Below are 24422 nucleotides of genomic sequence, written 5' to 3' on the forward strand. Positions count from 1 at the left end.
TATTAATCTAATTTTAAGAATTTAAGTTACTTGAGAGTCCTGTTTAAATTCACTCTGTAAATTGCCTGTGTCAATGATTGACAAATACAGCCAACTTACAAAACCAGGGGTTACTTTCATTTTAAATGAGTTTTGACAGACGATATTGCCATATTGCTACTGTGGTGACTGTGTGTTACAGTGCACTGAGTTCCCTAAAAATCCTGCTGACTTTTCTGTTCCCATAGATAAAGTAAAGATCATTTAGAGCTTCTGAAATTTCAGTACGTCTACCTAGCCACACTTAAAATAATACAGTTGATTGGTATGATGTTTTTTATAGCTGACTTGGGGTAGGGGCTCGATAAAGGGTCTTTCTTTCCCCCCACAGCACCCTGTTTCCCTGACAGCATAGTCCTGAAGACACCTGGCCAGGGTCCTCTCCTCACCAGCTTCTACTGAGAACAAGCGCCCATTTAGACTCTTTTTCAATTCTCAAATTCTCTGATTCCAAGTCTGTCGGAGAATGAAAAGTTTCACAGAAGCATGAAAAGCCAAAAAAATAATAACTGGCCTTAGTGGCCAGAACAGCTGCGCTGTGTACCCTTATCACAGGTTTCGGCTTTGTAAATTAATTCGTCTGCAAATAGTGCCCTGTCTCCAGATGCAGCTTCAGTGCTGGAGCACTGGTTTCTTAAGGATTTAACTTTAAAGTCAAGGGCTTCCTGCACTAGGTGTTACAAATAAGTAGTGTCGTTTTCTTTTTGCTCCCAGTTTGTTCATCCAATCATATCCCAGTATGCAAATAAACCTTAGCCCGTGTGGATAAAAAGGAACAAATAAAACCAAGTGCTCTATCAGAACTAAATCGCTGAGCCTGTCACCTGTATTTTAGGAGCTGAACCAGAAATGTCGTCCTCAGGCATGCCAGACTTACCTGGCCCACTGACCAACTTGAAGTTTCAATACACCAAGGTTAGTAGAATTTCTATTTACTGCTTTGCCTCAGGTTTTTTAAAAATTACATTTATATAAAGCATAAAGGTCAATTTAAGTAAACTTGTGTGAAGAGCCCTTTGTAAATACAAAAATAAAAGGCTTGCAAAATGCAGTTCTGGGTTTAGTGCCTTGATCACATAATGAATTCTAAATCTCATCTGGCAACTTTTCATAAATTTATTTCTTAAAAATATTTTTAAGTGAAAGGCATTCTCTTCTGTGTGAAAGGTTCTTGTGCCAGGAGTCAGTGGATTTTACTAAGCAGTTCTATTAAGGTCAGCATAGCCCAGAATGTATGATAAAAGAGGCAGATACTTGCTAGAGAAACTTACTAGAAAGAGCCAAACAAGTGGGAAATGATTTTAAAAACAGACAAACCGAGCATGCTGATGTGCTGAAGTAACACGATCTTTCTATATGTTTAATAAATGTCAAAATTAAAGGACCTAAATCTGAATATTGGATGAAAGCTTCTGTATCAAGGACGTCAAATAGATTTGGCAGTATTTAGCATATCTGGGGAAAGAAAGCATTCTTATTTATTTTATCAGCCATGTTTGTTGCCATTGGAGCAGTTGTATAATTGTTAACTGATAAATAAATGGAGAAACAAGAGCAGGAGCCTGACCCAGACTTAAAAATCCACAGCTAGGTTGAATGAGGAAATGGATTTTGTTTGAGTCAGCTAAGAGTATCTCTGAACTTTGCCTGTTTTACACTGTTATATACCTGCTTTCCTGTCAGAACCTAGAACCCCAAATAAATAAAATAAACAAAACAAAACTGGTCTAACAAACTCACTTAAAGTTTGCTTTATGGTGTGATGGAGAAAGTAAGGTAAGAAAGGAACTATTTTAACTCAGGGAGAGCCATTTTGCTTTCTGAATTAGCCAATGAAAAATCAAGAGCATTACAATTTAAGGATAGACTAAGAACTTTGCTATCACTTGTATATCCCTTACTTAACCACGGATGGTTTTGTAATCCTAAAATTGGTTATATTTTTATTTTCATATGCACAAAAAATAAAGAAGTTGCTCAGCTGACTGGCTCTTTTCCTTAGGAAAGTATCTGCAGAGATCAGATTTTTCCTTTAAGATGGTTGACCAGCAGCTATAAAGTGTACTAATGTATTATTTTCACAAGGTTTTATTAGAAGGGAAAACATGTTTTCCATTTAATTGTATTCCAAATGGAAACATAAAAATGTGGTGAGTCCATGCCATCCAACAACATACACTTGGCAAAAGTATGCCCAAAAGATGACAAGACTTTAGCCTTCCCAACTTTCTTATTCCAAGTTGGTCATTCACAAGAAATTTCAATCCAAACAGGCACATTGAAAAGTGCATTTCATAAAGATTCACATCGTTGGCAATGACTGAATTATCCCACTACTATTGTTACAAAGGGTCTTTTTAAATTTTTTCCTTATGATACTACCTGGAAAGATATTTAGTCGTCTGAACGTTACATTTTTAAAAATTTGGCTTTGCAGGAGTTTGCAGTTTTCCTTGTATGTGTATCTCAAGAAAGCTTTAATGTGAAATATTTTCTACTTAAGCTTATTTAGTAGTTAATAATTAAGTGTGTAAGAAACAGTACTATTATAGAAAAATGAGATGGTTAAAATCTAACATACAAACACAGATCTAGTGATCCTTTAACACAGAGAGAAGTTTCTAAGATTGAAATCTTCTGTTCTCGTTAAAGTCCTTACACAAGAACACTTAGGGAACCTGACTGACTTAAGCATCCAAAAGAAAGCAAGATTCAAAGAATAATATTTATTTCCTCTTTCATTTAAAAACTTTTCTGGATAAGACTATTCAATGCAAGTCAGTGAATTTTGATTGCTCACACATCTTCTCTATAAATCTGTTCTGCTCAGATAGCATTTTATTGTCTGATTTATTGGTTACAGCATTTTTACACTTGGGAGGACACCAGTTATGTATGTAATTAAATCTAAATGGGTGAGCTTTTTCAAATGCCTTTGCATTTTTTTACTGTGCCCCACTGAAGAATTGTATTGGATTTGCACTTGCAAGAGGAGTTGGAAAATAACAGTTATTAACTAAGTTTCCTGGTTGCAAAGCAAGTAAACAAGGATTTTATAGTGCCTGAGGAATTACCTTCTCTGGCCAGCACCTAACCTCTGTATTATTTTTCTCTTACTCTGTTAATGTTCTTCTTTATTATCACTAGAAGTATATTGGTCCTTGGGGCAAGGTGGAGGGAAGAGACTAGCAGGGTTGAGTAACAAAAAATTATTACAACTATGGTAGAATTACATACTCTCAAGCTTGAGACTGCTTTTCACCCAAACAAAAGAAGTCATTGTTGCCTATCTTTTATGACTTACTCTCTAGTACAGTCTGATTATTTTTTTGTTGGGGTGGATAAAACAGAGATCAGACTTAAGAATTACTTTCTAAAATGATACAAAGGTTTTTAGAATTTAAAACCTCAATAACATCATTATAAATCCACATAAACTCGGATCCCATCTCTATCCTCATTTGTCCCCTTTCCAACTCTAAATGAATCATACATCTGCCAACTCATCTGTTTTATTGAGCCTTTAAATGAAGAGCTTCTTTGAAAGTTATGTGATCATTGGGCAAACTACATCACTTCTCTCTGCCTCAGTTTCTTTATGTGTAAAATGGGAATAATAAAGGTACCAATTTCCTAAGGTGGATGAAAGCATTAAATGAGTTTAATGCATATAAAACACTTGAAATTGTACCTGGCACATGGGAAATGACTGATTAGCATTAGCTATTCTAGTCCTATTTGTTTTTCTGAATTCTTTCCAATTTTCAAGAATCTCCTTTTACTCAGCCTTTCCTAGACCTGTTTCCCACAAGTGCTCCTCTCATCTCATTCTCTTCTAGTTTTTCTGTCCCTCTTTCTTGCACAGTCATGCCCCACCTGACAAGGATCGCATTGGAGTGAAGTTCCAAGGGTTTATCCAGGATTTCAGGGATCAAGAATTTTCTCTTATAGGATTTGGTGACTTTGTTTTCCATTTTCCCTTCATAACACTATTTTTTACCTTAAAAAAAAAAAAAAAAGAAAAAAAAAAGACAAATAGGAAATTCAAGAAGACAAGTTTTCTCAGGATTCAAACCCCAAAATGTTCAGCTTCACACTTAAACTTAACTCACTGAATAATAATTTGTTTACTAGAAAAGATTATCTACTCATGACATTTCACACAAACATATAGGTATGTGCAAACACACACATATGCATGCACACACAACAGGAAATAATTATAACTAAAATTCATCATGTTTATTCTGTGCCAATGACTGTTTTTAAGTTCTGTATAATAATTTTATTTACTCCTCACATTAACCTTATAAGGAGCTTACTATTTCTGTTTTGTAAATGAGGAAACTGAAGAACAGAGTGGCTAAATAACTTGCCTAAAGTCACATAGCTAGTAAGTGACAAAGCTAGACTGAGTGCTAGCAGTCTGAGCCCTCACACCAAGTGACTTCTCTAAGGTCAGTATCACTACTTTGGGACATGGAGTTGCTAGAATCCTGTTCTGTCCTTCTTTATTCTGACTTTCATTCGTCCATTCCTAATTACTGGAGGGGACATGACCATGAGCCTTATCACCTGCTGCTCAGCTGTTCCCAGGCCACCAAGAGGAAGAAATAAATAAGAATGCTTTCTTTCCCAAAACATGCTAAATAATGCAAGTCGTTCTGAAGTTTTTGAAACAGGAGCTTTCATCCAAAAGATGTGTTTTCGATAGAGAAGCATTATGATTCATTGAATACTACAAACTAGGCAGCATTATCGCCTTTTAAATTCTTAAAACAAATTCAAGCCACATACATTTTAAAATAACCATCCTCTTCACTCATTTCTCCCATTTCCCTTCCCTTTATTTAACAAGTCGTTGAATGACTGCCCTGTGCTAGGTCTTACAGGAAAGCTAAGAGATTCCTGCCTCATGGATCTTCTATTCCTGAAAGGTGAAGACTGGGGTGGTGTGGGCAAGAAAATAAACAAGTGAGTGGATACTTTAATAACAAATTATGGAAAATGTTAAAAGAAGAAAACATAAAGCTGAGAGACTATAAGGGGAAGAGCTTACTTTTGATGAGATTTTAGGAAAGGACTTTAAAAGGAAGGGACAGTGAAGGTGAGCCTGAGGGATGCAAAACGTAAGGTGGCTGTGGAGGGTGGAGAAAGAACAAAGATCTAGAGGTAGCAACTCATGCACAGAACATGTGAAGAAGAGCTTGGTGTGTTCAAAGAACTACCAATCGCTAATACAACTGGAGTAAAATGAGGGAAGGAGAGAATGGATGAGACGAGCCTGGAGACAGAGGCTACGACCACATTTATTTAAGGGAAGCCACTGAGGGATGCTTAAAACAGGACACGACTTATGTTCAAGACAAAGCTGATTGTGCAGTGGCCCTGCATTCATTTGGGAAGTCTCTTTAACTCCCTTCTGACTGAAGCAGCTTTTGTTTGTTTTCGACTTTGGAAGCAGTGAACAAATAGCTGACGGCTGCAAGGTGCGGTGGCTTAACAAGAAAAACCCAACCTCGACTTCCAGCTCTTCTACTTATTCAATGATTTTGGCCAAGCTTCTAACCCTCCTTGAGTTTCAGTTCACCTGTTTGTAAATTGGGACTAATAATAACTACCTTGAAAAGAGGCTGTGAGAATTAAGTGAGGTAATTTGTGGAAAGTGCCCCGGCACTTATTAGCTCCTTGGTCCGGGCTCTTTTAAACCCTCCCCTTTCCAAGATGACTCCTAGAATTCTAAAATTATTCAATATAAGTGAAACAAATTCTTGTATTGCCTGTCATAGTTTGAAACTGCTTTCATCTGTTGATCTCATTTAAGGTTCATAATTAATCACTGGAAAGGAACTAAGAAAGATGTTACTAGTGTCCCATTTTAGAGCTGAGACACCTGAGCTCAGAGATCTTAAGTGACTTGCTCAGAGTCAGGCAGCTCTTTAGCGGTAAAGACAGAAAGAACTAGATTCTGAATTTTCTCCTTTCAAATCTGATACTTTTCCATATGATTCTGTTTTTCCCCCTAAACATTAAAAACAGTAGTACTTGAATCCCACTGGATTGTCTCTAACAAGTGCTTTCACACCTATTACTAAATTTGTATCATTCATTCCTTACTCTGATTGAGAGAGTTGAAATTTGATTCATGAGAAAAGAGGGATGATTTGGGCACCAGATCCCAAAACATGTGGACTGCTACAGAGAAGTTATTCTGGAGTAGTACTTCTTGAATTTGAATGTGCAAGTAAGTCATTTAGGGATCTTGTTGAAATGCAGATTCTGATTCTGTAGGCCTGAGGTGAGGTATGAGATTTTGCATTTCTAACCATTCCAGGTTTTGCTTATGCTACACAAGTGTGGCCTGTTGACCAGAAACAACGGTCTAAAAGTTTTGGGTCAACCTTATAATTTTATCCACAGTGACCACCATCTAGTTCCTTTGGGACCTGATTTCCTGTTTCCTCCAGAAACTTACTCACACTCAGTCAGGCAGAAACACTTACCTTCCCCTTCGAAAGTGTCCAAATCCAACAGGAATCAGATCGTGGCCACACACCAGTGACAGAACCCACCATAAATTTTGCTCCTGGGAGATAAACTTTCACTACAAATGCCATATTTTAGCTCATCTCTGAGGACTACAGTCTCGGCAAATTGTTTTGTAGTCTGGCACCTGCCTGGCTTTGAGAAATCTAATCAACACAAATACTAAATTAAGTTGCACATGCCCTAGGAGAAGGTATTATCCCCATTTTACAAGGACTCTCGTGTTCACATGATTTCTTTAAACTGGACTTCTGATGAATTTATTGTTAACCACTTGCCAGAAAGAGAGGACTGAGTGAGAAAAACTCTTAAAGGGTACAAGAAACAACTCAATAGAAGAGCAACCCAAAGTTAAGGCAATGTCCTGAGGTGGCATGGGTAATCTGTGGGATGATATGAGACAGATCAGCATTAAAGAAATCTTATTGATAAAATGGTGATATAGTTGTTTCAAAATAGCAATTATCTGGCTTGTGATGGTGATTAAGGTTTCTCATGATGCTGTTATAATTGTGGCCAGATACACTACACATTTATCAGATATCAGTGGCAACAGAGACAGAGCCAAGTTCAAAAGAACATGAACAATAATTGCTTCATAATTAAACATTTAATTAAAAACTACTACAATAAACAAATTGGAAAAGTAAATATTTACATAAACCTCGATTTCCTCACAGTGATGTATTTGGAGTACGTATGTGCTTGTGTGTGCCGGTGTGCCTGTGTATGTATCAAAAACTCCCATAAACAGAGACGTCATTACAAGATGTATGAAGTGTCACTAATATTTGATTTTTGATATTATAATATCTCTACCTGATACCTTTATTGTAAAGTTGGAATTGTTAAAGGAAATTTGTTTGCTGGGAATCTACACAAGTATCACAGATCCTAAAACTTTGCCTGCACTACTACCTCTCCATCCTAGGTCCCATTATTGGACTATTTTCACTGCTTTCCCAATACTTTTTTAGAAGTCAAAGGAATACAAATAACAAACAACTGAATTATGCTCTACATTTTGCACTTACTTTAGAAGGAAGAAGGCTTATGTGCAAGTATTTTATTGTTGGGTCTTGATATTGTTAAATATTAAACTTATACAGAACTTTCTGGTGCTTGTACATCAATACCTCTTTGATAAAGAGTGTGTATGACATATGGAGTTGCTGACAAGTATTTTTGTTATCTGCGGTACATAGTGAAGGTGTGGCTCAAAACAGAAATGCTTATCTTTTTCCCTGAGTTAAAAAGGCTGAAGGTTTTTTCCAACAACAATGAGGAAAAAAAAGAGTATACATTCCTGTTGCTGAAGTCAGATTACAATACAAAACAAAAATGAAAGGAACATTTTATATCTCCTACTTTTGTTTGGGTCACTTTCTTGTTTTGTTTTCATTCCTTTTACTGCAGTTAAATATTTTCCTGCAATCTCTTACTTCCTCCTCAATTTCCTTTTAGATTGTTTTTACTTTGAATCTCAGCATTTTGCTTTGCTGCCTCAGGGTTTGGGTTGAAAGTAGTTGCCAGAGATCTAACTTTGATTCTTTTAAATGGTTAACATCCCCACCTGAATTTTGTTCGGTCTCTCTCTTCTTATTCATCCCCCATCTCATTCTTTCTGGCCCCCTTCCAAAGTGTTTTGTTTTATTTTTGTTTTGTTTTGTTTTGTTTTGTTTTGTTTTGTTTTAGGTGGCTAAAACTGAGAAAAGGTTTACACATTTACAACCCATCACTTCCTATACATTTACAACAACAGCCATCACTCTGGGCTTTCAGGTTTGGAAATTCACACAGGTGACTTAAAAGGGGATCTCATCACCCTTCCTCGCCCTTGGCCTGTCTTAAAAGAACTACTTTGTGTATTGAAAATGTGATCTGTTAAATCTCTCTGCCACCAAGAAAGCACTGGCTTCCCTTATAGGATCCAGAGCCACTAGGCTAGTTCTAGCCCTGCAGAGGTCATTGGAATTCAGGGCCCTGACAATCTTTGGAAGGAGTCAGGGGCTCTCTCCCCTTTAAACCAACATATTCCAAAATCTTATATCAACATATAAGGCCAATAAGTTTTATTCTGCCTATTAGTCAAATTTAGCTTGACCCACGCCAGAAATATTTCGAGGAAAGCACTTATTTATTTAGAGTTGTAATTTTATGTCAAACACATTAAGACATAATAACTTTTAGTCTGGAAAGGCTTTTTAAAAAAATTATGACTTGGACACTAAACTGCTTTCAGAAAATGGCCATTCTTTTAAGACAAAGGTCATATGATGCATCCCTTAAAATCTGACATACCAAACATTTAAAGAGTAAAAATCAACATTTATGTTGCCTCAACATTGCCATTGATTGTTTCCCTATATAAGAAGCACTTGAAGTCCAAGAGTATGCATAGGTGTCTATAATTTCCAATCAATACTGTGAACTTTAAGTTGAGGTCTACTGTACATATATATTATTCAATATTATCCTGAGTCCAAAACTCATAATTAGAATATAGTTAACATAATGGTTAAATAGGACCCAATAATTTTTTCTTTCTTTTCTAGCCTGATCCCTTTTTCTCAACTTTCTGAAGGCCAACAACAAATGGAAAATGAGCAAAGGGAGGGAAATGATAGATCATTTCGATAGCACTAAACTAGGTGTCAGAATTATTATATTATAATAAATATTTGTTAGCCTACAGTAGTCCCCCCTTATCTGTGGTTTTGTTTTCTGTGGTTTCAGTTACCCATAGTCAACCGTCATCCAAAAATATTAAATGGAAAATTCCAGAAATAAACAATTATAAGTTTTAAATTTCATGCCATTCTAGTAGTGTAATGAAATCTCGCATTGTCCCACTCTGTGCTGTCCAAGTCATGAATCATTTTTTGTCCAGGGTCTCCATCCACACTGTACATGCTCCCCCAGCCCATTAGTCACTTACTAGCCAGCTGGGTTAACAGGTCGACTGTCAGGGTATCGTAATGCTTGTGTTCAAATAAACCTTATTTTACTTAATAATGCCACATTTACATAACTTATTATAGTATATTGTTATAGTTGTTCTATTTCATTATTAGTTGCTGATCTCTTATGATGCCTAACTCACAAATTAAACTTTATCATAGGTATGTATGTATAGGAAAAAACATGGTATATGTATATAGGTTTGGTATTCTCCATGGTTTCAGACATCCACTGAGGGTTTTGGAAAGTAACGCCTGCAAGATGAGGGGGAGACTACTGGAACCATTTTACATAATAACCACAGGAAGAATTTTTATTCAAGGACATTTGGTCTCACAGTTAGATGGAAGCAAATGTCAAATGTAAAGCTTATAAATTTAAAACAGAAAAAAAAATCATTAAAGTAGTTCATACCAATATATTCTCCATAGCTCAGGGGAAGGAAAAGGATGAGGCAATTCCTGATCTTTATAGCAACCCTGATCATATCATTATGTGTGCTGAGTTTTGTTTCTATGCTGAAAGGCCTGTGTTTGGGGAAGAGTGTATATAATTCATAACTTGCAGACTGTACTGCTATGTCACTGTACTCTAAAGCCCTATGATTTCATGCCTGGAACGTTAAAATGGTTTCAACGAATATCTGGACTCTGGTCACTCTACTTTAAATCCATTTGGGGGAGTTAAAATCAGTCTTTCTAAAAACATTCATTTGATCCTGTAACTCCCTCGTTATATCAGGATAGAGTCTAAACTTCTCACGCTGGGGATAAAGACCACCACAAAGTGGCTTCATTGTCATTGTGGGAACTTACTATTTATGACTTCTTTCCACTAGAACTCTCTGTTCGGGGCTGATCTCTTCACTGTGTTACAAATATGCCAACACTGTTCCTCCCCTTTGCCCATTGTTTTCCTTTTCCCACCAATCAAATTCTATCCTTCAAGGATGCAATCTTTGCGCCCAGGTCCCTTTCTCCCATGAGTTCCACTGTGCAGTTTATTGACTAGAGCACTGCTTTGGTCATTTTACTCTACAACCTTCAATTCTTTACTGGCTGATCTTGATATAAATACACTCTCTTCTTAGATTATAAGCCCCTTGAGAGTAGCAGTCATGGCTAATTCATCTCACATTTTCCTTCAGTATCTTCCAAATAATGAGACAGTATTTACTCATTATGTGACAGTTTCCTGAAAATAAAAGTGACCATTTTGGTTTATGTCAATATAAGCACAAATTCAAATAAGAGTTGAGCTCACCATATTCTTCCATATTAAAGGTTAAAAGTGAATAATGCAGAGCAGCTGCTGAGAATTTGAGATCATCTAGGACTGATCTCATCAGTTGCCTAAAGGCTGCCAGATAAACTTGTATTCTTTTAGATGAATGCTCATTTACAAAATATTCACTGGCTTTAATCTGAGAGGGAAGTGTTATGTGCAGCTTACATACAGGAGTCTGACATGAAACTAGATGGTAAATACATATTGTGATGGTTCTTTCACCAAAAGAGACTTATGAAGTGAGCAAAATAAACTGTAATATGTCAAGAGTATATTATTGAGAACTTGGAACTTTGAATTATCACAGACCTAGGAGGACTCAAGTAGGAGCTGGAAAGTTTCACCTGTAAACAAAAATCTGGAGATATCTTTTAAAAAGAAATTTAAAGAGAGTTTATTTGTATAACGATTTGCAAACCAGGAAGTGTAGTCCTCAGTATGAACTGAGAATACGTTCCAAAACGGAGGGGATAGAGCAGGATTTATAAAGGCAAAAGTTGCAAGGAGTCGATGATCAAAGAGATGGGTTGCTAGGGGAAACAAGATTATTAACTTACATCATTTGTTTTCTGATTGGTGGGGGCCACTGGACTTTCAATGGTTGGCTGACTCAGTGATCGAGCAAGTGGAGTTGTGAGGTGGGAACAATGCGTAATATATGATTAGGCATTTTTCAAGTCCTAGTTTCAGCCCAGGCCTGTAGAACAAAAAAGCTGCCTTTGATCACGCAATCATAGTACAGGGAGCATTATTTATCAATGCTGCAAGGAGTACAATTTATCAAACAGTACAATGAGCACTGGAGGGTGGGGGGACTGCTGGCTCTGCAGGCAGTTCTGGAATCCAAAAGGGCAAAGTTATGCTCTGTAAGCAGCTTCAGAGCTCATGCTGCAAGAATCCAAATTTTGGGCCACAAGTTATGATATTAAAGTTCTTATAAGTCCTCACACCACAGGCCTAACAAAATATAATTAATTCTATATCTTGTTCTTATTAGATTTTTGGTGAAATTATACTGTGGAAGGATGGAATTCTGGGTATGTCTTTGACAGGGTGAGACTTGTGCTCTTTCAAAGACATAAAGTCTAGAGAGGTAATACTATCATTAGAGCAGAGGAAAGGGAGAATTAGAACTTTGGGAATGAATGTGATACAAGTTTTGCAAGGCTGACTAAAAAATCTAGGGCAAGTACCATGATGTCTTTAGATTTTTGTTTGCAATTTGGTGAGCTGATATGTAAATTCTAACTTGAATACAAAACAGAACATAATAAGCAATTTAATAGTAGGATACTAAACTACTATGTTAGAAAAGAGAAAAAAAGAGGTTAAATCCAATTGGACCGACTAGTGAAATCTTCATGAGTCAATGACATTTTAAGGGAGAGTTTGAAGTATGAGTAGAAGAAAATAGTGAAACTCCAGTCTAAACAGCATGAATAAAAGGTGTGGAGCAGAGGGCATGGTGTTTGAGGCAGTAGAATGAGGCTGAAACAAAGGTAAACTGAGGAAATAATAGAACAAAAGGTTAGAAAAGCCAGATCATAAGCCACCTTGTTATCATGCTAAGGAGTTTGTGAATGGAAAACCACCTAAGTGTTCTGAGAAGGGGTTAAAATCTGAACTGGGATGATTTAGGAAGATTATGATAACAGAGTGAAAATTAAATTTCAATTAGGTGGACGTGGGGGGCAGGAAAAACAAGGAGAGGTTCTTTTTTGTTTTTACTTCTTTTCTTTTTTTTAAATCTTTCGATCACAGTTGACATTCAATATTATTTTATATTAGTTTCAAGTGTACAGCATAATGGTTAGACATTTGTGTAATTTAAGAAGTTATCCACCTGATTAGTCTAGTACCCACCTGGCACTATACATAGTTGTTGCAACATTATTGACTATATTCCTTATGCTGTACTTTACATCACCGTGACTATTTCGTAACTACCAATTTGCACTTCTTAATCCTTTCACCTTATTTACCCTGCCCCCCAAATCCACTCCCATCTGGCAACCCGCAGTTTGTTCTCTGCGTCTGTGAGTCTAAAGAACAAAATAAACAAACGAAATAGAAAGAGACTCATAGATGCAGAGAGGTTCTTTATAATAGTATAGAACAAAGTCATATGTACAAAAGGATGACTAGGGATTGTGTGTCATTAACAGGAGAGGGAAAGTGTGTGTGTGTGTGTATGAGAGAGAGAGAGAGAGAGAGAGAGAGAGAGAGAGAGAGAGAGAGAGAGAGAGAGAGAGAATGTGCATGAGCAAGCTTTAGAACTTTAGTCTGAGTTAAGAGAAGCATAAAGCTAGAGATGACAGTGAGCTGAACTTGTGACACATTGATTAAGGTGTTTCCCAGACATCCCTTGGGAAAAGTACAAAGAGGTAAGGGCTAGTGACGCATAAAAGAAAATACTTTTAAGAGTAATTACAGGATTCCATAAAATGTGTTTCTGATAGCTGAAATGCTGATTTACTCTAACATGTTGGGTGAGTCAGTTCTTTAATCTGAATTTACCTTTCTTCAAGCTGAACTAAGATGCCAACCTTTTCTTCGTGAAGGATAATAGGAATTTTAAGATTCTCGTTTGTATCCCATTTCTCTATCAGAGAAACAAGGATTTTCTTGATACTTCTATCTTTCCTGTACCTCAATATATGTATCTTTGCACACCTATTCTCTTCATCTGAACTGCTTGCACACCCTCCCCCTTTATTTATTCAGCTCACATCATTTTCCTGTCAATTCCAAACTAGCACTGCAATTCTTTTCAATTCCTCCAAATACATAGGTTCATGCTGTTTTGTTATATGAATAATTGTATTGGTGCGAATAGGCAAATAAAGAAGCTTCTCCTTCCCCTTGTTTTTTAACAAAGCACAAATATCATAGTGTTTCCATGTGCAGAATATTACAGGTCTTAGTCATGTGTAGCTACTGGATTGTAAGTTCTTAGATTCAATTTTAAGTTATTTATTCAAGAATACTGAGGTTAAAATCACTTGAGGGCTGGGATTGTGTTGAACATTGAGGATAAACCAGAAAACCTGACACAGACAGTCCTTAACCTTATCTTATAGAGTTTACAGCCTAGGAGGGAAGGCAGATATTTAAAAATGACTTTTAGAAAAACTGACAAATTTTACAATAGGAGTATAGGAGACCAGGCTGTCTAAATATTCTGATAAATCACAGTATATAGAATTAATTATACTTAAGCAGTTAGTGATACATGGTAATTTTCATTTCATTATTTTGACAAGATTTTAAGCTATATTATGAACACTGCATAATAGAATAGCTAAGTTAGTGCAACTCTGGTTAATTTAAAAGACTGCTTTTATTCAAATATACACAATATAATTAATTAAACTAACAATGTATAATTTTGATAACTGTCACTGGGGAATTTTTAATAGCTAAACGATTTGTATTTAGCATAACAACTGATTTAAACCTTGGAGGGCAGTATTTGAATCCATTTTCCCTCAGGGTTGCACTATTAATAACTTACCTTTAAATATCAAGTAAGGGGAGGTGTCTGAATTAAGATATATATTATAAATCCAGTGTATATGTCACCCTGCATTTAAAACTACATATACTGACTACCTGTGATTTAAAATTAGACTAGTTAATGTTGTAAAAATAAATCTAACAAAAAGTTGGATTATATAACATTCAATACTGTACTTATGATTATTTTTATATTTCCATAATGAATAAGCAAAAGCAGAATAAACAAGAAACAATGGGAGGAAAAGAGAGAGGAAATTCTAGCTTTTGTCTGAAACAGAGCATAACTTATTCATCACAAAAGGAGTACTTAATTGGGCTTTATCAAATATTTTCATTCTTTTTTTAATTTATTGGGGTGACAATTGTTAGTAAAATTACATAGATTTCAGGTGTACAATTCTGTATTACATCATCTATAAATCCCATTGTCTGTTCACCACCCAGAGAATATTTTCATTCTTACTAGTAAAAGATGCACGAGATATGAAAACTCTATTAGATGCCATAATGAAATTCAAATTTAGGGCTGCAAAAGTTGAAACTCAGACTTTTTAAATGACACAATAACACTTTTTAATATTTTGATTCTTTTATTGTGTACACGGAACATAATTCCATATTTCTAGACCCTTCTGTTTCTTTAGATGTGTGTTTTTTTCTTAGCGATACCACTAAGAAATCTAGTACCTGATTTCATTTGTGGACAAACACATTTCAGATAATCTTTTAAAAGGAGAACGAAACCCTTATGCTTTAAAAAATCAGTTAGAAAAATGGCACCAGCCAATGTTTTCAAAGAGAACTTCATTTAATTAGCTCCCCCAACCACCACTACCTTTAAAACAGTAAGTAAAGGATCAGAAAACAGTCACTCATGATACTGTTATCACCAGTAGTCCAACATTAGCATGTTCAGGATCTGAAGTGGAAATTAGAGACAATGTTTCATAAAAATCAAGACTACTAAAGCCTCTGTTTTTGCCTCACCTTCATAGTTATTTCAGCTAAAAGCATCTTTTTCTAGATTGTTTTCTCCAGTCTATATTTTCCAGTGTTGAAATGACCTCCTACCTTAGTGTAATTCAAAAGTATTGTTTATTTGTGTGTGTGTGTGTGTGTTCACACATGCATGTGTGTGTAAAATGTCTTTTAAACAACCAAAAACAAAATCTTGTGTGTGTTGAGCAGGGGGATACAGGAAGGAGATAGGGTTGTAACAATGGCTTCACTTAGGCATTCTATAATGCTTTAGTAAGTTTATTAAAAAAAGATCGCAAATTTGCTGCATATTTAAATGCCTTTTTTACCTACTTTCTCTCCCTTTCTATAGATTTTCATAAACAATGAATGGCATAATTCGGTGAGTGGCAAGAAATTTCCTGTCTTTAATCCTGCAACTGAGGAGAAACTCTGTGAGGTGGAAGAAGGAGATAAGGTGGGTACTGGTTCCATTTTATGCCAGGTTTCCTTGTTTCTCACCCTTCTGAGCTCCCAAACTCCATTCCAGATTCAAGTAGACATGTCATGAAAATAAGGTTTCTGGGGCCACCTGGGAAATTTTTCTTGGTACATAAAGGGCACTCAGTAGTCATATAATGTTGATGGGCCTCTGCTTCTGGGTGTGGTGGTGATTTTTCCATATTATTTTTTCTTGCTTGTTTTTCAATTGAAATCGTGTCTAGATTTCTTGTACCAACAAACTGCATATGAAATTATTGATCATAGATTTTAAAAGTAGAGAAATCGTTTATTCATATAAAATTGTTCTTCTTAAGTGGCAAAATGAAACTAAAAGAAAGCTTAATATAAGACTTTTAGAATAACATACCCCAAGTTATTCCATTAAAAATCATTGGTCCCTTTAAAAATTGAATTTGAAAATGAGTCAAATTGAATTACAAATTAAAAGTGTTGTTGTTTCCTAACAATACCAACAGCAACAAAAACCAACTTTTATTTAGTAATTTGTTTTTGTTCTAAATGTTGTTTTAATTTAATCCTGAAAGCAACCTGGGGAGGCATTATTTTTAGCCCCTTTTTACAAATGATGATGCAATAGCAGAATAGAAAGGCTGAGTAATTTACTCAAGGTGACATTGCTAATAATGAAATCAGCATTCAAATGCTGTCCTTTGACCCCAGAACCTGTGACTGGCAGAACTACTGCCTTACCTTGTAATTATTATTAAAGTAAGATGGAGTAATAGTTAATAGCCTGGGAAGTGAGGAGAGTAAAAGCTTTCAGCATTTTTATTTGAACACACACCTTAAAAGTTATATATGTTTCACAGTCTAATGTAAAATGATTCTGGTCTTTAGTTGTCCAGATGTTGTCAAGCCTTAAATCTCTGTCATATAAGATAGAAAAAGGTAAAACTTTTTTATTTTTTTTTTTCCCTGCGTGAACAGACTACTGGGAGATGAACTCAGAAAAACCCATGGGTAATAACATTCGTGACACTATGTTTATAGTTCATTATAGCGATCACATGTTCCTGTCCAAACACCATTCTTTCATTACCTTCCCATCAATCAGTGAGATCTCTAATCTCAAGGTATTAAACTTGCAGATCTATTCCAAGATTAATGATAGGTCTCAGGGGCTCTGTGAGGTTTAAGGAAGGCTCTGAATTCAGATTGCTGTATTATCAGACGAAATAAGCCCCATGCCCTGAGGTGTGAGAATGCAGTTTAGCCAGAGGGGTCAACAACTAGAGAAGTAGAAACAGAATGGAATGGAGACCCATCACCTGCTTTCGGATTTCACTTTTTTCTGTGTATACCAGAGTTTATCCATGGCTTCAAGGGCTACTCCCTGGTTCTGGGAAACACCCTTGTTTCTAGCCTCCATCCCAGGCCACCCCATCAACATAAGAGTCCCAACTTCATTGTGTTCAGTATCACCCCCCAAGCATCAGCTGCAAGTCACTGCCTCTGTGCCACTGCGGCTGAAGCAATCACACTGGAGCAATCACACGTTCCTGGCAATCACTAGGTCCTCAGGATCTAGTTTAAATTATCATCTGCAGTAAGACTAGAGAAATCTCCCATTTGTATTTACCGTCTTTGAGCTCCTGTTCCTTTTTTGTAAAATGGGCAGATGGGAAAAACTTGGGGAAGGTTAATAATATGTAAAGTGTTTTAACAGTGCCCGGCATATAACAAAGCTTCAATCATTACTGGGTGTTACACTTCTTTAAAGGCTTCTCTCTCCTTCCCAGTTAGAATTGCTGTCTTCTGTGTCATTATAGACTTGTATTTGCCTATGTTATAACCCGTGTGTTATATAGCTATTGATTAATTTGTCTGACACAATACGCTTCTTGTAGAGATCAATACTACAAGTATATATTAAAGATAATGGATAAACAAAATAATCTTCTCCTCCATCAAGCTTTCAGTTTCCATATACCCTACACCTCCCCTTAGAAATCTAGTATGAAATTAATTATTGACTAAGGCAGTAATTCTTGAAATTTTGCATACATCAGAACTTCCTGAAAAGCGTGTAAAAACACAGACTGCTGGCCCTCACCCCCCTCAACCCAGGAATTTCGTTCAATAATTCTAGATTGGGGCCAGAGAATTTGCATTTCTGACAATTTCTCAGGTAATACTGCTGTTGCTGGTTGGAGTGAGTGTTGGGGAATACACTTTGAAAACCATTGATCTAAGTATTAAACCGTAAGTTGGATCCCTTCTCAGGTGTCAGAAGTTAATAAGGGACAAGGACATTGACAGCTGAAAAAGTTGATGATTGGAAACTGCTGTGATAATCACTCTGCACCTATGAGAAATATTATAAGACCAAACTCGGGGAGAGAAACACAGCTGACCCCCTGGCAACGTATTCTAGGAGACCCATAAGTCTGTCCTATGAGCCATTCTCCAAAATAGGAGAAAAACATATTCTTCACATCAACAAAGAGAGCTCGTTTTTATCAGAGACTTCTAGAGATCTGTACAGTACTACATTACTTCCAATGGCCGTCTAGTTGCTTGAGTGGCTCTGTCAACCCTGGGAAGGTGGGAAAAGCAATAAAGGTCAAGGTGAGGAAAACAGTTGAGCCTCTGACAGCTGCCTACTCTTTCTATCCAAAGGTACTAGTGCTGCTTGGAAGGGAGGCTGCAGAGCTGTTTGCTGTTGGCAATTAACAAAAGAAAAAAATTCTTGAAGCTTTAGCTCTGGGGCCTGAGATATCTCACTTTGCCACTGGCTTCAGGGTAGAGTTTCATCAGTGAAACAAACGTGCACCTGTAGTTCTAGTAGAAATCTTGTCAGGCAATCTGAGGTCTTCTTGGCTTCGTTGGTGGGATTTACTTTCTTCCTCAAGTGTAGTAAGGGTGAGCTGACGATCGTTCCTGAGCTTTAGAAATATTTCTCATTTATTTGCTCTGTCTTTATTGACCATTACTCCTACTCAGAGGAGAGCAGGAAATCCGGCCCAGTGTAGATCAAGGACACTCATTAATGTCCAGCAAAGCTTCAAATCAGTTCGGGATGCTAATCAAGTTGGCTGGATAATTGATCACTCACGTCAAGTTGCTTATGGTGTAAAAGGTTTTCTTAACATCCAGCACTCTTGTCATTGTATTCTTTTTTTTTCAAATTTTCATAAGAGTTTATTTGAGCCAAACTGATGACATATGCAGGGAGCAATATCTCAAATGCTCCAGGGAATCTTGTCATCATATTCTTTTTTGGAATGATCTACTAACTTTAAAAAAAAATCTTTGCTGTTTTCACTTTTGCCAACAAAGAAGTATAATAACTTCTAACATTGCTTAGCAAAAGGTAAATTACAGAGTCATAGTAAACCTAATATTCTGGAACTGGCTCTTTAGATAATGAGCCAAGAGGTTTTAAGGATTTAATTGATGAGTAGAATGGAGCTAACCATGGGCTATATACCGCCTTTCAATGGTATTATAAAGGAGGGAGGAGGGGAGAGAACAAATGGAGGTTACAAAGCAAAGCACAGATGTGGGTGGGAACTGTTTTCTTTTCACTTCAGTGGCTCTTTTAGGCTATATTGACTAATCCTGAAAACTGCTTTTAATACTAAAGCATGACAAAACAAATAATTGCTAGGGATAAAAGTAAATGTCCATTAAAATAAGGGACTATGACAGGTGTAAATGTAAAACTAGCCTGATAACTATTTTCTGCAAATCTGAATGAATTTAATATGGAAATTGCACAGTCTAGGAGAGATAGAAGAGTTCAGTCCTTCCTTTATTTGCTCATGAAGCATTTGATATTTCATCATCATTTGAATTATCTTTACACGTTCAGCTTTCGTTCCTTCAAAAAAAGGAGCATTTTAAACCCTATGCAGCACAAGTGTTATTGATGGTAGCAAATCTGACTTAGTGTACCATACTGTGTTCCAGTTAATTCAAAAATTATGATCTTGGAAATGCTAGTCCTGGAATTAAAAAAGAAACCCTTATACATAATAGTTTTGATTAATATAAAAGTTTTGTTATATAATGAAACCAATTAAAATATGATTTATTATTTAAATGCCAATATAAGTAAATTATTTATCTATGGAGCACCCTTATATAAAATCAATATAACATGATGAGTTTACAAGATAGTTAACAAAATTATTAAATATTTATTAACTGCCTATTATAGGCCCAGAACAGTAAGAAATGTTAGTTTATAATATAGATAGCAATAAATATTCATTGTAAAGAAGACCATTATCAGTATAGTCTTGCAGAGCTATAACACTGGATTTTGGAGTTAGCAGTGGGATCAAATTTGGGTTGATGGATTTCATGGTGGAGTTCATGTCCGTGATGCCTAACTATAGTAGTAACTGTGAGCTTACAATGGGTTTAGCTTAGTGCTGGAGCTCAGCAGGCTCTTAACTAGTTTCTATATCAAGCTGGATTAGTCGGGCATGGTTTTAGGTAGGTTGTGAGATTTCTGCTGGATCTTAAAGAATATGGAAGATTTTTAAAGTAAATGGGGTGTGTTGGTAGAACATGCAAGGCAAGGAGAATTATAAAAGTGAAGGTGAGGACTTGGGCCAGGTAGAAGAGAAAAAAATGTGAACACAAGTTTGAGTCGGTAAGGTGAGGCCCCAAAAAGTTGGGCCTTGAAAATCGGAAAGAAGAATTTGGCCTTAGGACTGAAAGCAAAAGGGGGGCAGTTGCAATTATTTGAAAGGGAAAGTGGTAAGATAAAAGTATTTGTAGGAGATTAGCCTGGTAGTAATAGGCAAGACAGTTTGGGAGAGAAAAGAATGGACTTGGGAAGGCTGGCAACCAGATGAGACAATAACAGCCTGAAATAATACAGGGCCATGAAAACTGAAAAGACAGATTAAAATGTACTCGAACTGCTGAGAGTTATTTTAAGGTTATTTTGACTGCTACAACTACAGTAGCAATTGCCATCATTTAATGAACACTCAACCTAATGGCTGTCATACGGAAATGTGTTTCAAATGTTACCTTGTTTAATCTTCAACACAACCTCTGTGAGGTTACTTATCCCTATTTTAAAGATAAAAACAAAACAAAACAAACTGAAGCTCAGAGAAGTCACATCACAATGTATTTTGCTTCAGAATATTCTTTACATTTTGTAATAATGTATTGGTGTAATTATTTTATTGTATATCTCTTCGATTCTACTGGAATTTTCATAAGGGCAGTCTCCTTACAACAGTATATTTTATCATTGGCAGCTTGATGATAAGAATGCTACAGAATAGTTTAGCAAATCTTTGTATAGATGGATAGATGCCTCAAAACTTACATAGCTAATAGATGAGAAACCAGAATTCAAACCTGGGTTGTTTTATTCTCGAGGTATATATTAACTACCATTACTCTATTTCTGTGACTGCATGATAAAATATAAGATGTGAGAAAAGTAGGAGCATCAAAGACCTAACCACAAGAACATCTATATTTATAGCAGCATTCTCCAGGGATGTATTTTCTCTATGGCAGAGTTACTTGTCTTGAAGCCAGTTTTTCCATATCCTTTTGAGAGGCCAGAATGCCTATGATAAACCATATTTAGCTAAGGCCAATGAAACACTGAGCAGAAGGAGCCAAATGAAAGCTGTGTCACACAGACCTGTTTAAACACAGCACTGCATATATTTTATAAGCTATGGTATCCCCATATCATGCCGGCAATTGCAGATTCTTATGGTTTGCTTTATTTTTCCAAAAGTCCTCTCCAAATGTAACTTGGAAAAGCTTAGAATCTATGGTATAAAACAATTTCCACATATAGGCATGAGTGTGATTAACTGAATGCCCAAATATGACCATATATATATATATATATATATATATATATATATATATATATTTGCTTGTAGTCTAAATATTATCACATAATCAGACCAGATTATGCTTCTAAAATTTCACTCTCGTCCCAGATCATCTTAGTGTGGTGATAAATACTGTAAAAATAGGGTATTGGCTCATATTTTAATTTGCAGACTTGTAAATTTGGAACTTATTAATTGAATATAGCCTAAAGCAGGAGATATTAGTCTGAGATCCATACCTCCCAGTAGGGAGGTGTCATCCTTGAATGTGTTTCAGTTTAATTGTGGGCAGCTTTAAAAAAAAAAAAAATTATAGGATGATTTTTCTCCCTCAAATTCTCAAAGGAAAGTATATCTCCTGCAAAAAGTTGCAACAAAATGGCCTGGGCTGTAGCCATGAATGGTGGAGCTTATGTAGCTCCAGGTAGTGGCAGGTTCTATATATCAGAAAATATTGGAACAATATATGCCTTTAAGGTGCTTGCAACTGATTTGATGGGGGGGGGGGAGAAACACATGAAGTAGTAATGGCAGAGGTGATGATTTTTGTAGTAGGTATATTCTGTAGGAACTCAGAAGAGTTCTGAATAGGGATCCGTAGGAAATGGAGGGGCCAGGGGAAAGTAAGTATCTGAGGTGGACTAGGAAAGAACAGGAGGATTAAACCCTACTCAGAAAGAAGAGTGTGAGTGAAGGCAACACATGTGAAGACAAAGAGGCTAGACTGAGTGTGGAATTACTTCATTATTTGGCTTTTCCTTGAAGTAAACTAATTTTATGCAGTATCTTGTTGACAAGAAGAAACTGAGTTCTATACCTAGTTAGGGATTGAAAAGGACCTCTTTGTACCCAGCTGCAAAATGAGAGGTTGTCACATACTGACCCTTCTCTATACCAGTTCCCCCACCTCTATGCCTTCCTCCTTCTGCACAAAAGGAATAAACCACGTGTTTTAAATGTTTACTCTTCAACAGCAAAGCAAAGTTTTTATGCATCCTTCAATAGGTTCTTCATGAGAGAGCACAGGCCATAGAGTCACCAGAGATTAAAGAAGACCTTCACGGTTTAAGATCTTGAGCTTTCTCTGGAACTCTCTGTAACCCAGTCACCCACGCACTGTAATGTAATGGTGGAGAGCAAAGGCATGACGGTCAGACTGGCTCCGTTTAAAACTCAGTTCAGCCACTTTCAGCTATTGACCTTGGGCAAATCTCCTCTCTTTGTTTCAGTTTCTTCGTCTGTAAACTGGGGAATGTATTTGTCTCATAAAATTGTTGAGCATGAAATGACTTAATATGTGTAAAGTAATTATAACCTTACTTGACATATGGCAAGCACTCAAATGATAGCAACTATTAAAATATAATATTTATATTGTAGGAAAACAAGCATGTGCTATGTGTGGGGGACTCATCATTCTAAAGATTCGGCAGAATTACACTGAAATTCCAGTGTACAGCAGTTGAGTTGATACAGTGTGCTAGATTTCGGGCTAATGAAGACACAGTGCCTGCTTATGAGGAGTTTTAGTCTATTTTATAGGGTTACTGACACTGGATTTGCTAATATGTTTAGCCTACTGAATTGAATTGCCTGTAACTTACAGGAGGATATTAACAAGGCAGTGAAGGCCGCACGTCAGGCTTTTCAGATTGGCTCTCCATGGCGTACTATGGATGCTTCAGAGAGGGGACGCCTACTGTACAAGTTGGCTGATCTAATTGAAAGAGATCGTCTGCTGCTGGCAGTGAGTATTAACCAAACTGGGAACGTAGTGAGATCTCTAGAAAGCATTCATTGTTTTGGATTGGCACTTTTGTGTGTGTGTGTTTTTGTGTGTGTGTGATTATTACATTCTCTCTACAAAGGAAACAGTTAACATTATCACTGAGTTTATTCTTAGATAATAATCTGCACTCTGTTCTGGATGATGTTAATTTCTACTCCAAGAATAGAGTATACTCCAAGGATACAGTCTAAACTTTGGCAAACCCGGAGTTAAACCAAATTGAACAATTTTTTTTCATTTACTCGAGAATTTCTTGGAGGGTTTAACAAGGTAGCAGGCAATGTGAATATCCTAGACTAATATACTGGGTTTCCCTAAATCACTTGGCCACTGACCTTTTTGAGTAGAAAATCCCATAGAGTTTGTTAAAGGTGACCAGAATCTCTCTCTAAAATAAATCTTGTGTCTCCTAATCTAGACCTCCAAGATACTTAATAAATGGCCATTTTTTTCCCTTCCTGAAATGAATATGTTTACAATGGTCTTGATTAAATTATGTTCTTTTTACAGGTGAAACAGGTGAGGAATAAAGAAAAAATCCAATCATTCATGTTTATTAAAATTGTATGTTTATGTAGACTGCTTTTTAAAAAACATTTCAGCAATTAAATGAGTCAGCACATAAAATGAATGGGGGAGGCTATGTCCTTATTTTCTTCTCAATTAGGCATTATAGTGAAGCCAATTTAACACAAACTAATACCAGGATCAGGTTTCAGAGCAAATTTTATTATTTTTAGAATCTTAAACTAGCAGTAGTAACAAAGAGGCCTACATTTTTAAAAAATCAACACTAGCAATTATAGTTCATCAAAGGACCATTTATTACTCAAAGATTTAGTGTAATTGAAATGTATAAAAAGATAGAATTAGAAGATATATACAATAAAACTACACTAACTAAATGTCCTGTAGGAAGAAAGCAGAATTTGGCAAAACTTGGCCTCTCTTACTTATCTCATTTGTGGATTATA

General features: G+C 36.3%; 1 protein-coding gene across 1 annotated transcript in view; it reads left to right on the forward strand.

Annotated features, from left to right (window-relative positions):
• The first annotated feature begins 796 nt into the window (after positions 1 to 796).
• The window catches only part of ALDH1A1 (aldehyde dehydrogenase 1 family member A1), a 54828-nt gene continuing 31202 nt past the window's right edge, over positions 797 to 24422 (forward strand). Inside the window, exons 1-3 of the mRNA XM_019736692.3 lie at positions 797 to 954; positions 15683 to 15787; positions 23266 to 23406. Of these exons, the coding sequence (XP_019592251.1) occupies positions 889 to 954; positions 15683 to 15787; positions 23266 to 23406 (312 nt within the window). The 5' untranslated portion in view covers positions 797 to 888. The remainder of the gene's footprint in view (positions 955 to 15682; positions 15788 to 23265; positions 23407 to 24422) is intronic.

Source organism: Rhinolophus sinicus, chromosome 16 (genome assembly GCF_057876585.1).
Source record: "Rhinolophus sinicus isolate RSI-liver-muscle chromosome 16, RSI-T2T, whole genome shotgun sequence".
NCBI lineage: Eukaryota > Metazoa > Chordata > Mammalia > Chiroptera > Rhinolophidae > Rhinolophus > Rhinolophus sinicus.